The sequence below is a fragment of the Saccopteryx bilineata genome, chromosome 2, assembly GCF_036850765.1.
Source record: "Saccopteryx bilineata isolate mSacBil1 chromosome 2, mSacBil1_pri_phased_curated, whole genome shotgun sequence".
NCBI classification, from domain to species: Eukaryota; Metazoa; Chordata; class Mammalia; order Chiroptera; family Emballonuridae; genus Saccopteryx; species Saccopteryx bilineata.
This window is the reverse complement of record NC_089491.1, coordinates 263,341,423-263,357,614: the sequence shown is the minus strand read 5'-3', so window position 1 is coordinate 263,357,614 and position 16,192 is coordinate 263,341,423. Positions and strand designations below refer to the sequence as shown.

Genomic DNA, 16,192 nt, shown 5'->3' with positions numbered 1-16,192 from the left:
GACTTACCCAATACAGTGGTGAATAAGGCATACCCAAATTCCTAACCTCATTCATCTGGATTCCTTGTAGTTCAGCCCAGTGTCTAGCTCTGGCACAGTAGGGTTTAGGAATGACAGTCTGGAAGCTTGGTTGGTCGAGAAAGAAAGGGAGAGAGAGAGGAACATCGATATATTCTTGTACGTGCCCTGGGGAATCAAACAGGCAACCTCTGCGCTTCGAGAGAATTCTCTAACCAACTGAGCTATCCTGCCAGGGCAGCAAGTACTGTTTTAACTTAAGCTTGTATGCTCTAAAAAACCATTTTCTCAAGATGCCTTGTTCACAGCTTACATTACAGTCATTTGACCGTACGAGGTATTTTTTAAAAACACGTGGGTGATTTGGGGTAGGGGGCTAATAGAATGTGGGTGTGCTAAATTCTCAGGCGTTCCCCCGGCCCACCACCTGGCTGTAATCAAGCTGCGGGAAGGGCGGCCCGGCGCTGCCCCGGAAGCCCCGCCTCTTCGCTCCTCAGGTGCCGCGCCCGGCCACGCCCCCGCTCTCCATAGTTACGGCGCTGTGGAGGCGGCGGCCATCTTGGCTGTGGAACGATGAGCGGGTCGCACTCGAAGGCAGCGGGCACGGGCTCCACGGCTGGGCCCCGGGGGCTGGTGGCTGGCAAGGAGGAGAAGAAGAAGGCAGGAGGCGGCGTCCTGAACCGACTCAAGGCGCGGCGGCAGGCGCCCCACCACCTGGCCGACGACGGCATCGGGGCAGCGGTCACGGAGCAGGAGCTGCTGGCTCTGGACGCCATCCGGCCCGAGCACGTCCTGCGCCTCAGTCGGGTCACCGAGAGTGAGTGCGGGGCCGGCCGCGCCCTCCCCTCGCGCCGGGGCTTGGGCTCCCTGCAAGCTACAGCAGGGGCAGCTGCCCGCCGCTCGACCGTCCCGGGGTGCACCCAGCACCGCCCCTTCTCCCCCCGGCCGGCCAGGCCGCGCCGCCCCCGGCCCTGTCGCGCCTGGTCCGCTCCCCTCCGTCACCTGGATGTGGTTGGGAAGGGGCTTTTGAGCTTGACGGCACCCCCCTGAGTCTGACCACACCGGGCTGCCCCCTGCCCGGCTGGTCCTCAGGCGGGGCCGTCCCCATTCTCAGCTAGGTGGGGGCCCCATAGTTTAGATCCTCCCGACCCTGGTCAGTGGGCCCGCGGCCGCCTCATCCTGAAAGGCCCCCAGCCATCAGCGAAGTTCCCGGCCAGCCATGCCCCCTCACCCTGTCTACTCGCAGCTCCTGCAGCCCAGACCTCTACCTGCTTTCTCTGCGTTTCCCTCCACTCGGGCCCCTGACAGCCCCTCCCCGTTTCCAGCCCTCTTTGGCCCCTTTCGGTCCCAAGCGTTGTTCCTTTGTGTGCAGGTGGGTTCTTCCTCAAACACGATGCCTTGGCATTTCATGCAAATTTAAAACCGTGCCACATAAAAATAATAAAGTTTCAGTTTATGTACAAAATCTGAAATGTGAATCTTGCTTTTGACACTTGTTTGAGTGAATTAAGAATTACGGCAGGGTTTCAGAAATGCGTTTTTGGCATAAAATGCAACCGTTCTACACCTTTCACTGATACAAGGGAGGGTGGGAAGAAATATTGCCTACCCCCTAACCTGGATCACCTCCCTTTTTCTGTTTTCTTCCCAAGCCAAGCCCTGAGTTGATTTATATCCCTTTCCCTTGCTATTCCCCCTAAAGGCTTTACAGCCACCTGGTTAGACACTGCCTGCCTTGCCCAATCCTCTTGCTCTCCAGACTTCTAACCCTGCAACACCAGCTCTCCCAGGATGGATCCGAAGCTGCCATGTGTAACCTGCTGAATTGCTTTAGTTGTAAGCTCAGGGCTGCTCAGGTGTGCCTCAGGGACCAGATGGCAGGTTTAGTGATTTGGGGTGTGTGGATTTGGTTCAGACTGTATGAAAGAGTATTCTAATCTCCTAAAACAGTTTTAATTTGGTCCGGATATTTTTATGTCCTCATTTCTCATCACTTTGGGTTGGGACTGTCCTCTGCATACCTGAGTATATCTTTAGGTCTTGCTATTCCCTTTCATTGAAACGTTGTGGAAAAGCTGCTATTCTAACCCAGTTTTCATTTGGGACTCTAAAGGTACAGAAGTGCTCATCATATGATCTCTCTAACCTTATGCTTTATCCTGATAACAAGGGTAAAGTAGGCCATTCTATTGCCTGGCCCTACGCAGCATTCTTGGTGGACACTCAGACCCTGTGTAGGAGCTTGGGCTTGCCAGACAGCTTACTGGAGAAAGCTACAGCTCAGAGCTTAGTGACCTCTAGATTTTGTTACTCTTCTTAAAGTCTGTTTCTTCAGCGAGTTATTTATTGAGTACTCTCTAAAAGTGCAGGGCGAGATGAGACAAAGTGTCAGAATGAATCGTGGAGAAGAAGCTGTTAGGAGTTACTGCAGAAAGAAATCAATGAGGTTTTCTATGATTGATAGGTACTGTTTTGATTAGCTGCTCAGATTGTTGTGGGCTCTACTTCACTTTGGCCTAATGCCCTCACCACCAAGTCTGTCCTGCTGCCTGTGTAGGTACGGCCCACCACCTGATTTTGTACAGCCCACAAGTTAAGAATGGTTCTTCCATTTTTAAATAGTTGGTGGGGAGGGGGGAGGAATATTATCTTGCAACACGTGGTTATATAAACTTCATATATCAGTGTTCATAAGTAGTTTTATTAGAATACAGCCATGCTCATTCATTTATGTGTTGTCTGTGGCTTCTTTTGCACTACAGTGAAAGAGTTGAGTAGTTGTGACAGAGACCAACTAAGTTATTTATTATCTGGCCCTTTACAGAAAACTTTGACTAATCTCTGCTTTGTGATACTTTGGTGAACATGCACTATGTTAGCCATAAGATCAGCATAAGTGTTTTATTTTTATTTTTTATAGAGACAGAGCGAGAGTCAGAGAGAGGGATAGATAGGGACAGACAGACAGGAACACAGAGATGAGAAGCATCAAATACCAGTTTTTTGTTGTGGCACTTTAGTTGTTCACTGATTGCTTTCTCATATGTGCCTTGACCGTGGGGCTGCAGCAGACTGAGTAACCCCTTGCTCAAGCCAGCAACCTTGGGTCCAAGCTGGTGAGCTTTGCTCAAACTAGATGAGCCCACGCTCAAGCTGGTGACCTCGGGGTCTTGAACCTGGGTCCTCCACATCCCAGTCCGACGCTCTATATCCACTTCACCACTGCCTGGTCAGGCAGCATAAGTGTTTTAAACTGAAATTAAAAAAACAAAAACTAAAACAACTCTGCCCTTCTGTGATATCTAAGTTGATAGATCATGGAAGGTTGGTAGGCCATTTTTGAGGTGTTTCCAAAGAAATATACTTTATAAAATTTCTGTTTCTAAGAGTGTTATGATAATCGCACCCATACCAAGTCTGTGTTCTTTATTTCTTTCTTGGATCTTCTAGTTCTCTCCACACACAACTTTTGCTTATAACGTAAGAAGTTTTTGTGTATATTTTAAGTGAATTGTGTTAAAAAAATAAACCCAAAAGAACTAAACTAAAAAACACATGAGTCTGCTTCAAAAGTTGAGAAATGAATGAAGGGTAGTTTTGGAGAATTATCTAATAGCATTGATCTCTCTCCCTCTCTTATTTTCAGATTATTTATGTAAACCTGAAGACAACATCTATAGTATTGACTTCACTCGCTTCAAAATTCGAGATTTGGAGACGGGGACAGTGCTTTTTGAGATTGCCAAGCCTTGTGTTTCAGGTAGGCCTTTGTGTTGTAACAGTCACTTGAAAGTTGGAGCGACAGGCCTTTGGAGCTTGATTTTTTTTGTGTGTAGCATTGTACCATTGCAACCTGTGTCACGGACTATTCTGTGTCCCAATTCCAGGACCTCCTGAAGCTTAGCCTGCGGGCGTGTTGGTTTGAAGCTGTGCTGAGAGGCTGATGTTTGTGCTCCTTACTGTGTCCCATAGCTTTTTGTTTACATCAGCTCATGCAATCCTCACACCTCTTGGAGGAGTTATTAATCCCCATTTTACAGATAAGGAAACTGAGGCCCAGAATTTCCAAGTGACTTTCCTCAGGTCCTGTGCTACTATATTGTCTCCACTTAGGAAAGGAATCCTTGAAATTAAACTGTAATGAGAAAAGCTCACCTGAGCCTTGAGTCTTGGGGACACTCGAGAAAGCTGATACAGAGGATCCTAGTCCAGACCATGAGGCAGTTTCCCCTGTCTTCTCACTCTCTTGCCTTTAAACTGTCTCAGATTTCCTAGTAAGTTCTAGTTTGGGTTTTAATCTCCACCGTTTTCTGGAGGAACAGAAAGCCCAGGCCTGTGAACTCATCCACTTGGGATTCCTTAAATTAACCTTGAATAGACGCTTTTTGTGTGTGTGAGATGCAGTTTCAGGGTGATTCATTTCTGGCTAGGGGACCACACTGTCTTTGTGTGTGCATGACTGGTTTGTGTGTGCATGACTGGACATTTAGCACCCCCTGGAGTTAGCTGTTAGAACACCAGCATAGATAACCCTTCAGTGTATTGACTGTGGTCTGTCTTAATGTCTTTCTGCAAAGCTTTTCTCATCTGTTTGCTAATCAGAATAGCCTATAAATTTGTTAAATCAAAAAACTTACCTGAGAAAGTCTTAGATTAATTACATAGTCAAAGTTAGAACCCTGATCTCCTTGCCCTACCCAGTATTCTTCATGCTGCTGTAATCTAGTGACCTATGTGCCTAAAGGCTCAAGCCTGTGGGTACTTAGCTTGTTTGGGAGGGTCAGGGCCAGCTAGTTTCCTGAGTCTGTGGAGTTTACATCCCTAAGCCACATTGTCTTAGTACTTAGGATGTTTCAAGGACCCTGGGACCACTTCATGCGTGCAGATTTGACTTAGACTGGGCTCAGAGTAGTCATTTCAGTACAAAACTAAACTGTCTCAAGAATGTCAGATGCAGGTAATATGACTATACTTTGCTTTTTAACCTCTCCAGTTTTTACCTTTAAGGATATTCACTTAGAATATGCTCACTGAGTCAGTCCCCTCCCGCACCATTTGTTCTGATGAGTTGGAATCCCTGAGAAATTTTGCTCTGACTCTCTTTGAATTATATGGTTGGTGCCAGGGCTTTAGAGTCTTTGGGTACGAACTCACTCAGGCTGGTTGCCCAATTGCTCTTGGGCTTGTCAAAGAGAGATGTTTGATGCTAAAAAAGACCTCTCAGGCCCTGGCCTGGTAGCTCTGTTGGGTAGAGTGTCATCCTGACATGCCAAGGTTGTGGGTTCCATTTCCCATCAGGGCGCATACAAAGAACCAACCAATGAATGCATAAATGGGTGGGACAACGAATTGATCTTTTCCTCCTTCCCTCCCTCCCTCTCTCTCTTCCTCTCTCTCTCTCCCTCCTTCCTTCCTTCTCCCTCTCTCCCCCTTCCTCCCCTTTCCTCCCCATTCTTCCTTTTTTCCTTCCTCTCTCTCTGTCTCTAAAAATTAATAATAAAAAAAGTCATTAAAAAAATGATTTGTCTTATGCTGTGCCCATGTTCAGGCTGGACCTAGAGGAAGTATCTTTGCTGGCCACTGGATAACTACTATAGGGAATTATCTCGGTTCACATTAGAATGGTTTTCTGATTCACTTTACAAATCTTTCATTTCCTGGGTTCAGGAATAGACTAAACCAGAGACTGTCATCAGCCTTGTGGACCCTCATGCAGGTCCCACACATTGGTTCATTGCCAGTCTGCTTCACCTTTTCCCAGGTGGTTGGTGGTATAGGGCTGGTGTGGCCTGGAGTAGGCATTAGTCCAAGGAAGTATGGTACTCCAAGGCTGCCAGTCCCTGTCTTCCATATAAACAACAGAATTCTTCCTAGGGGTTTGTCTTTGCTGCCTGTCAACTTTTTTTGTCAGAAATTTTTGTGTTCTCTGAAGGAGCCATTTGACTAGTTTCATCTTTTGTAGTCTTATTCTTTTGGTTAGTGGCTGGCATATCAACTTGGTCAACAGACCTTCAGTCAGAAGGACCTGGATTTAAATCCCCTGCTTCCTCCATTTACTGTTCGGGGGACTCTAGACAGGTGATTTAACCTCTCTTGAGCCTGAGCTTACCCCATCTGTAAAATGAAGCTGTAGTAACACCTCCCAGGATGGTTGTGAGGATTCCCTGTAATAATTTAACTCAGGACTGGCATGTAACAAGTACACAGTAAATAGCGCCATCCTGCTGTTGATGTTAGTACTGTTAATTGATTGTGCTTGTTGGACTGGTGGTGCCGAGATGGGGCACTCAAGGTTCTGTGTGCGCTTTCAGACCCAGAGGAGGAGGAGGGGGAAGGTGGAGATGTGGATATCAGCGCAGGACGCTTTGTCCGCTATCAGTTCACGCCAGCATTTCTCCGCCTACGGACAGTCGGGGCTACGTGAGTACAGCGTGTCCCGAGGGGAAAACACTCTGCTTTTTTACAGAGAACTGTGTTCTCAGTTGGGTTGGCTTTAGAGGAATGAGGGGACAGAGTAGGGCTCACGGAGATTTATTTTGCAGGGTGGAGTTCACCGTGGGAGACAAACCTGTGTCAAACTTCCGGATGATCGAGCGGCACTATTTCCGGGAGCGCTTGCTGAAAAACTTTGATTTCGATTTCGGCTTCTGCATCCCCAGCAGCAGGAACACTTGCGAACACATCTATGAGTTTCCCCAGCTTTCTGAGGATGTCAGTACGTACCCTATGACTCATACAATGTTCTGGATTCTGGGGCTAGAAGAAACAAACCTTGAAATCCATCTGGTCCAATGTCCTCATTTTGCAGCAGAGGGAAATAGTGACATGATGCATCTCTAGTCATTTGACCTCAGGCTTCTCATTTCCTGTTGCTCCTGTCTAATGTTTCCAACTCTGACACTGCCTGTATGGGAGCACGGAAGATTTTAATAATACAGGCCATCCCTTTTAGATGCCCACTGTGGGAAAGGGAGTGTCTGAGGGAGATAAGAGGCCCACGACAATCCCTGGGGCTCTGATTAGACAAAGCGCCTCTCCTAGCCACTGTTAAGTCATGGTTTCCCACTGTGTGCTAGTCACACCTGCCCAGTGCTCTCACTTTTTCCTTCATCACGACTAGGCATGAAACTGTAGGCTGAGTAGAAGGACAGGTCTGAGGACCTCTTGCTCATTCTTTGCAAGAAGGTTGATTAGATAAACTGTTAGAATTGATCCAGCAGGAAGCAGGGGCTGTGATAGGTGCTGGAGCAGGACTGACATGGTGGAAGTGATGTCTTAGGAAGAAAAATTCTGTGGTTGTGTGGAGGGAGTGGGGAAGGCCCCGGAGAAGAGCTGAGGTGAGGGAGAGCTGGACCTGTGAGAGGGACAGAACAGGCCCTTTTAGTTCCTATAGCTTTGTTCTTGCTCACTCGGGTGAGCATCCTCTGTTAGTAATTAGGGAACGTTGTTCCAGGACAATGAGGATGTGAGCAGGATACTTTGAATAGTGGTGGAATTTAGTTGCGATATAGGGAAGGATCTACTTATATTGACTAGGGCTTTATTTGTGTGTGTGTGTGTGTGTGTTTTAATTCATTGATGTGAGGGTGCAGAGGAAGGGAAGAGAGAGAGAAGCATCAACTCATTTCACTTAGTTGTTTCACTTAGTTGTGTACTCATTGGTTGCTTCTCATATGTCCCCTGACTGGGGATCGAACCTGTGACCTCGGTGCACCAGGACAACGCTCTATCCACTGACATACCTGGCCAGGGCTTACTGACTAGTTTTCTCACAGTCCAAGGGTCCCTAAAATTGTCATAGTCTGGGCCTGACATGTGGTGATGCAGTGGATAAAGCATTGACTTAGAACAGCAGTTCTCAACCTGTGGGTCGCGACCCCGGCGGGGGTCGAACGACCAAAACACAGGGGTCGCCAGGCGCTGGGCTTTGGGCGACCCCTGTGTTTTGGTCGTTTGACCCCCGCCGGGGTCGCGACCCACAGGTTGAAAACCGCTGACTTAGAACATTGAGGTCATCAGTTTGAAACCCTGGGCTTGCCTGGTCAAGGCACATATGGGAGTTGATGCTTCCTGCTCCTCCCCCCTTCTCTCTCTCTCTCTCTCTCTCTCTTTCTCTGTCTCTCTATCCTCTCTAAAATGAATAAATAAAAATCTAGCCCTGGCCAGGCTTAGTGGTAGGGTGTGGCCTGGCCATGTGGATCTCCTGGGTTCGATTCCTGGTCAGGACATACAGGAGAAGTGATCACCTGCTTCTCCACCCCTCCCTCTTCTCTCTCTCTCTCTCTCTCTCTCCCCCTCTCTCCCCCTCTCTCCCTCCCGTAGTTATGGCTTTGGTTAGAGAGCACTGGCCCTGAGCACTGAAGATGGCTCCATGGAGCCTCCACCTCAGGTGCTAAAAATTTCTTGGTTGCAAGCATGGCCCCAAATGGTCAGAGCATTGGCCCCAGACAGGGGTTGCTGGGTGGATCCCAGTTGGGGTGCATGTGGCAGTCTGTCTCCTCTCACTTGGAAAAGAAGAAAAAAAAGTTGTCATAGTCTGACAACCAAGGACTCTACTTTTGTGGCAATGCTGTCCCGGGTGAAATGAGGATTGCTAAGATATGGGGCTGGGCATTGATGACAGTATCTGATCTTGGTTGGACCCCTCTCCCTAAAATGGGCTGGAATCTCTAGATTCTTGCAAGATAAGATTATGTATAGCATTTCAAGTTTTTAATCCAAGGCAATATAACTTTTCCTCTTGAAACCAAATAAGCTAAAAGAATGTAGAGGTCAACATTCTGCGTATAAACCAAATAACTTTGGCCTGGGCGGGTTCAAAAATTTTAAACAATCAGGTTTGCCTTTATAGAACTGTGCTGAAAAATAACATTCCCCCTAGAGGACTCAAAATGTGCTGCTCACAAAAATTAGGGGATATTTTATCGCTTCTCATTTTGAAATATTCCCTAATTTTTGTGAGCAGTGTAGCATGTAATCATTAACTCCCACTACCTGGTCAGAGGTAGTGACTGTTTAGTTATCTTACCTCTCCTACGTGGTTAAAGAGGTCACTGGGCAATTGCCTGAACAAATACAAGATGTAAATCTGGATCTCAAGGTAGACCTTTCACTGGATCATTTCCATGTCAACACCCTGAGCCACCTCTGGAGAAGGCACCTTGTCCTTTGTCTCCTTGTACTCATGTTCCCCTAGGACTCCTTTGGTTGCCAGGGGTGCCCAAGGGCAGTAGCATCATAAGGCATAGGTTTTTGCATTTGGACCAGGAGCACAGAGTAAATAAGTTGTGGTCTGTGTTGGCATAAGGATAAGCATGTCCCCCCAGGGTGCCGACTCAGAATCAGGCTGGGGGTGACCAAGGAGGGCCTGTCGGAGAGTTGATTGCATTCATGTGGGGAAGTGAGTATTGTGTTCAGTTTTGAGGCCTCTGTGGTCCCCAGTTCTCCCCAGCTCTCAGGGGCTGGCTCCCTCTGTACTGACCTCATTATTCCAGGAGAGTATGCTCAGGTTTTATGAAGGACCAGCTTATGAATTTTAGAGGGGATACTCAGTCTCTTTCCATCTAGCCTATGGGGCAGACTCATGCATTGTCTTTGCTTTTTTCCTTTCCCTGACTTGCAGTTCGTCTGATGATTGAAAATCCCTACGAGACCCGTTCTGACAGCTTCTACTTTGTTGACAACAAGCTGATAATGCACAACAAGGCTGATTACGCCTATAACGGAGGCCAGTAACTGCTGTGGGACTGGACAGGGGAGTTGCTGTGCCACGGCCCATGGTCCTGGCTCGTGGAAGTGGTTCAAGCTGCTGTCTGTCAACACACACGTGGAACATGGCCCAAGGAGGCCAAGACTGGGGTGGTAGTTCCTGTGCTCCAAGAGAGGTGCCAACCAGGGCTGTGTTTTCTTCCCCAGTATCTTTTCTTCCCTCTTCCCCTGCCTCTTAGGTCACAGAGGTACTATATAGTAAAGTAAAGGATTAGGATAAGGTTCCTAAAATCCAGATATAAAAGAAAGTTTATTTTTATGTATCCATAGCTGCCTATTGGTTGTCCTGGTGAGCCTGGGTGTCTCACGGCACTGTGCCCACGTGAGGAGGTTCTGGCCAGCCTGCTGCGGGTCCGTAACTGTCCCCTAGGTTCCTGGGTGCGGGGGGAAGCCACCAGGTCAGCGTCTTCCCGGCGCTGCCTTGTTTCCGGTGTTGCCATAGGCACAATCTGGCCTCAGCCTGTGCATAATTGGAAAGAAACTTGAAAGGGGTGGAGGAGAGGAGTGTTGGTGCCAAGAGGTGAGGCTTGAGGGCTGGGTCAGGCTGCCAGCCTGAAAGGTCCGTGTAATGGAGAGGCTTGCTGCCAGTCTGACTTTCATGGTCCCTGGCCAGTGCTTCTGGGGACCCCGCAAGGCTTCGGCCTGGCAGTGCCTTCCTGTTCTCATTTTGGAGGAGAAATGAGCTTGCTCTGCTTCTCCTGACTCCTGACTTTTGAGTATCTTCTGAAATAGAATGTGTCAGTTTTGCTGCTGGAACAGTTGTATCTCTCGAGGCCAGAGCGGGCCTCATTGTGTGCCCCCCCCCCCCCCAGGCTTCTTTTTGGAAGGTTTCATAAAATGTCAGCAGTGTTCCCAGCATAGGTGATGTGCAGTTAGACTTGTGATAGAACAATGCAGGCTCTTGGGGCAAATCTGGCTTGTGTGGAGGCCGGTATAGTTACAAATCAGCAGTTGCTTAAAGGAGGCATTTGATGCTCTCTGCACAGCATGGCCCAGAGGATTGGCTTTTGATGGTAATTTGCCTCTAAAACTTTTTGTAAATTTCTTATTTAGGAAGATTTTCCTGCCTTTCTACTGAAGTAGTTTCTGGAACCATCCTGGCAGGTCAGATCTAAGTGATGCATATCTGATCCTTCAGACTGCTAGTTGGGATCTTTTTGAGTGTGAGGTCCCCTTAGACTGTTTCACCCATTCCAATCAGATGTGTTCTCAGAAAAGCTTCTTTGCACATCCTGCTGCTTTTACTCTTGGATCCTTATGGGATAAACTCTCACCTCCTTTGCTCCCTGTGGTTGTCTGACTGTGTGGGTGGCTTTAGGTGCTCAGCCTGAACTCCAGGAAGACTGTTGCTTTGGCCAGGATTTAGCATTGATAGGAAGGTAGCTGTAGGAGTGTCCTAGGTATGTGGTAATAGTCACTGTCGAGCTGTTCCCCAAAGTACTTGGGGGGAAGGCAGTGTGGGGCCAGGGAAAGAGGGGTCAACCCTTGGCCACAAAAGACCCTGCGCATTCACTGACCAGTGTTGCTCCCAGTTTGGGTTCTAGAGTGTGAGTGGTCTGGAACCATGGCCCAGTGCTTTGTGCTGGGCCAGAGTCGGCTCTGCAAGATGCTGACAGTTTTCTCACTGAGTGCCAGCATGGGACCCCACCACTTAAGAAGGAACAGGCTGGGTGCCCTGCAGATCAGGGAATCTCAGAACTGGAGCCGACTACAAATCCAGGTGCCTTACATGGGGCTCTGTCCCACATGCTGCTGGGAAAGGCTGCATCGCCCTCGTTCCCCCCTCCATGGGCCAACTTCAGCACTGCTCACGTCCCTCTGTTTCTCATTGTGGCTCCTCTGGCTCACGGTTCCTACCGAGCTTCAGACTAACACCTTCTGTCTGTGACAGAAGCCCTATCAGGAGAGTTTCTACTATTTGATATTTAATTAGTTGTCTAGGATGTGGTTTCTGGAGCTTCCCAGAGCTCTGCTCAGTGGAATGTCTTGGAAATGTGTTCCAGGGCAGACTGCACCTTGTATACTGTGGGCTGTTATCTGCAGTGTTAGCTTTTGCAAGGAGATGGACCAGCAGGGCAGAGGAGGCAGGTCCTCTGGCTTGAATTGAGCTGTGTCCTCTTCCCCATTAGCTTGCCTTAGTCTCCCTGGAGACCATTTGAGGCCAAGTGCTCAAACTGCCCAGCAGGACAGAACTTGCCATCTTCTGCAACAGAAGGGCTGGTGTTCTGTACCTGAGACTGGATTCTTATGTACAGCTACTCAGGAGATCTTGAGAAGCATTCCCACTCTGTGATATTAACCAGGCGAGTTTGAAATTCAAGCTTTTGTGCCTGAATTGGGGAGAGCATTGGAAGTGATACTTTCTCTGAAAGTGTCTGAACTAATCAAAAGTTGAATCAGAACAGGGAGTGATGTGAGTAAGAAACCTGGAGTTTTGGTAGCCGTTAGCTCATGGTTGACACAGTGGGAGGAAAATGCTCACTGCGTGGGAGTCCATGCTGTCTTTTCACAGCCGGCACCTGAGAGCAGCTCCCGGAGGGAGCACATTCCAGGGCTGGTGGGCCCGCTTGGTGCCACGGGTCTGCTGCCGGCACCCTTTTCTCTTCTGTTTGGCTCTTGTCCCTCTGCCTTGGCTCTCATGCGAGAGAGCCTCTCTTTTCCTGTGACGCCTTTAGGCTACGATGCCCTTCTAGCTTCTCCAAAGATGATCCTGGTTTATTTCACTCTGTGTTCTAATAAACAGGAGATAACCCACAGTAGTTCTGGGCTGAAGTAGGCTGCCCTCTTCTCACGTGTTAGCTCCGAGTTATCTCGCAGAGAATGTCATTTTCAGGGGCATAGGCTTCCGAAGACACCTGCCATCTTTGGGCGACCTGATTCCCAAATATGGGCAGTTATTTGGAAATGTTGGGTCTAATCATAGACTGGTGGTTCTTGAAGTGGCAATGACTGGGGACTCTTCAACTGATTTTTTCAGTTGAAGTGTAACTCATTTGTGGAGCACACTAATAGGCTGTGTCCTAATACACAGATAGGATGAGTCTTGCCTTAGTCTGCTCTGCCACCCTGGTAGGCTCCCAGGGTACTCTTTTTCCCTCTGTAAAGTCACTTTCTTCTGATGTCCATTGTCACTAGAAGGTTTGGGGAATAGGGACTGCCTGTCCTACAAATCATAGCACAGATTCCTTGCCAGCGCATGTGGATTCCTGAGATGGTGCGGCTGCACCTGCTGCGAGAGCCTAACCATTGAATCATCACGTCACGTGCTGTGTTACGGACTGTTTTAGCCACGAGAAGGCTCTGGCGGAGGTGGGTTTACCCCTTGTTTTACAAAGGTTTTGTAAAGTCATTGAAATTGTGAAAGTCTCTTTTTTCCCCTGTAAATCTATTTTTCACAGAATATAAGAAACATCAATGACCTGATCTGTCCTTCTTCCTCTTTCCCCTTTACCTAAGATAAGATCCTCATTCCAGTTTTATTTTTCATTATTTTTTTATGTTTTTCTCATTTTTTATAACCACAACAAATGAGTACAGAGAATGCCCTGTACAAAACCAACACAGTAAAGGTTCAAGATCAAGGTGTTCCCTTAGGCAAGGCTGCAGGTTTCAGTTTCTGGTACAGGGTATCCTTGGGTTACGACACAGTTCTGTTCCTACAACAGTGACATAACTTGAATTTTATTTTATTTTTTTTTATTTTTATTTTTTTTAATTTTTCTGAAGCTGGAAACGGGGAGAGACAGTCAAAGGCTGCGGGAGGGGAAGAGAGAGACAGAGAGGAAGGAGGGGTGGGGGTGAAGAAGCAAATGGGCGCTTCTCCTATGTGCCCTGGCTGGGAATTGAACCCGGGTCCCCAGCACGCCAGGCCGACGCTCTACCGCTGAGCCAACCGGCCAGGGCCATAACTTGAATTTTAGTATCAGTCGAAACACACCCTAGCCTAAGTCAGTTACCTATCCTAACACAGTTGTAAAATTATAATCTAGAAACACAACTAAGTCACAGAAAAAGGAAAAGGACATAAATACTGTACTGTACACTGTAGTAACCAAAAAATGAGTGTAAAAAAAAAATCTCCTTACCCTTTATTCCCATGGTTGGCTTGCATACTGGAAGGGGCACTGCAAGGCGGGAGAGAGTGACCTATCAGGAAGAGGAAGCTGGAGAGGCAGGAGAACCTGCAGAAGGTGCTGGAGATAACTGGGTGTCAGGGGAATCAGGATTGCCTAAGGAACATGCAGGAGACGCTGGAGATGATGTTACCTGTATTATGGGTGTTTCATCTCGAGAAGCAGCTGATGTAGAGGGCACAGGGTCTGTTGCAGGCCTCTCTACCTTCTTAAAGAATTGTTTCAGCCTGACCAGGTGGTGGCGCAGTGGATAGAGCGTCGGACTAGGATGCAGAAGACCCAGGTTCAAGACCCCAAGGTCGCCAGCTTGAGTGTGGGCCCAACTGGTCTGAGCAAAAGCTCACTGGCTTGAGCCCAAGGTCACTGGCTCGAGCAAGGGGTTACACAGTCTGCTGAAGGCCCGCGGTCAAGGCATTTATGAGAAAGCAATCAATGAACAACTAAGATGTTGCAACGCGCAACGAAAAACTAATGATTGATGCTTCTCATCTCCCCATTCCTGTCTGTCTGTCCCTATCTATCCCTCTCTCTGACTCTCTGTCTCTGTAAAAAAAAAAAAAAAAAAGAATTGTTTCAGGCTAGTCTATAAGTATGACGTAGTTGGTAAGTATGATGCTACTGTTGTAAGCTGAAACAGATCTCAATTTTTTAAAGCTTTTATGGGAGTAAACACTAATTTTGAAATGTATGTCGAGACTCGTAACCTGAGGACTCCCTGTATTTGGAATTTAGGCTGTAGTCCTTATTTTTGGATGGATCACTGGGTGTATGGTACAGTCCATGCTTTTAACCAGATTTGAACAGAAGAATGGCCACTTGGCCCAGGTAGAAGTAGATGAAGTGTTTGGTTTCATGGGTCACGTAACTACCGAAGTTCCTCCTCATGATCCAGTGTCAGCCGGGGTTATACTTGTCAAACTTACCCCTCCCCAAATTATAAGAGAAAGTGTATTTAGAAAGTTACTGAGGTAGTAGGAAACCAGTTACAGAGGCAGAAGAAGGGCCCTTGGAGCTCAGGAGAGAGAGGTGAAGGTACCATGCCTGGGAGGAGGAGGGTGGGGAAGGGAAAGGTGCGGGTGTGCCCCTCAGAAGGAAAGCATGCTGAGACTCCTGCGTTATATGGGCCACAGTATCCGTCTCTGTATTTCTCCAGCACCTGAGTAGCATATTCCACGAAGTCCTGTCGCATCTCCTTTGACACATTGGCATTTTTGAGACATATCGACCATTTTGATCACTGCCTTTTTTTTTTTTTTTTTCATTTTTCTGAAGCTGGAAACAGGGAGAGACAGTCAGACAGACTCCCGCATGCGCCCGACCGGGATCCACCCGGCACGCCCACCAGGGGCGACGCTCTGCCCACCAGGGGGCGATGCTCTGCCCATCCTGGGTGTCGCCATGTTGCGACCAGAGCCACTCTAGCGCCTGAGGCAGAGGCCACAGAGCCATCCCCAGCGCCCGGGCCATCTTTGCTCCAATGGAGCCTTGGCTGCGGGAGGGGAAGAGAGAGACAGAGAGGAAGGGGGGGGGTGGAGAAGCAAATGGGCGCTTCTCCTGTGTGCCCTGGCCGGGAATCGAACCCAGGTCCTCGATCACTGCCTTTTGGTTGCACATGGTTACAGCAGAGCAGGGGCTGGCTGATGGCAGTGGCCTCCTAGGGGAGGCGCTGGCAAGGCTCAGGCCTGGCCAGAGAAGCCATGGAGCTGCTGCACATCTCCCTCGTTTGAGTCTTTTTTTTTTTTTATAAATAAATTTTTATTTTAATGGGGTGACATCAATACCTTGTTCAAGTCTTGATTGTCTTTGTGTCCAAAGTAAACTAGGTGACTTATTTGTATAAAATAATATTTTGCCACGAGACAGAAATTAAAGGTTTTCACAGTATGTGTACCCTCTTGTCTCCTAACTGGGCCCCTTGTATTGCTGGGGGGGAGTAGGTATGGGGTGGGGGTGGTCTTTCTGTAAATAGTGTGAGTGTAACTGGTTTCTAGGGTAATTGGGCTTTAGGTTTAATAATTTTGCTTTATTTTGCTGGGGGCTGTTGAGAATTAAAAATTTATGTAAGTATATAAAAGTTAAGGTGTACCTTTAACTACAGTGAAATTCACGTCATTTAAGAGTACAGTTTGATGAGTGTTGACAAATGTATAGTCTTATGCCCATCACAGTCATGATAGAGGGCATATCCATCACCCCTAAAAGTTTTCTCATGTTCCTGATGTTGGTGGACAGTTCCCTGCTTCCATTCCAGCCCTGCAAACATTGTCTGATTT

At 48.0% G+C, this 16,192-nt stretch overlaps 1 protein-coding gene and 1 long non-coding RNA gene across 2 annotated transcripts; one reads left to right on the top strand and one right to left on the bottom strand.

Annotated features, from left to right (window-relative positions):
• Positions 1-558: 558 nt before the first annotated feature.
• On the top strand, positions 559-13,209 carry UNC119B (unc-119 lipid binding chaperone B). Its single transcript, XM_066260386.1, has 5 exons — positions 559-835; positions 3,665-3,778; positions 6,330-6,438; positions 6,561-6,733; positions 9,641-13,209. Exons 1-5 carry the CDS (start codon positions 592-594, stop codon positions 9,751-9,753), a joined length of 753 nt encoding a protein of 250 aa, XP_066116483.1. The 5' UTR covers positions 559-591; the 3' UTR covers positions 9,754-13,209.
• On the bottom strand, positions 12,891-16,141 carry LOC136325653 (uncharacterized). Its single transcript, XR_010729293.1, has 2 exons — positions 15,519-16,141; positions 12,891-15,160 (listed from the first exon to the last, which is right to left on the bottom strand). It is a non-coding gene; the product is annotated as an uncharacterized lncRNA (long non-coding RNA).
• Between the last annotated feature and the right edge of the window lie 51 nt (positions 16,142-16,192).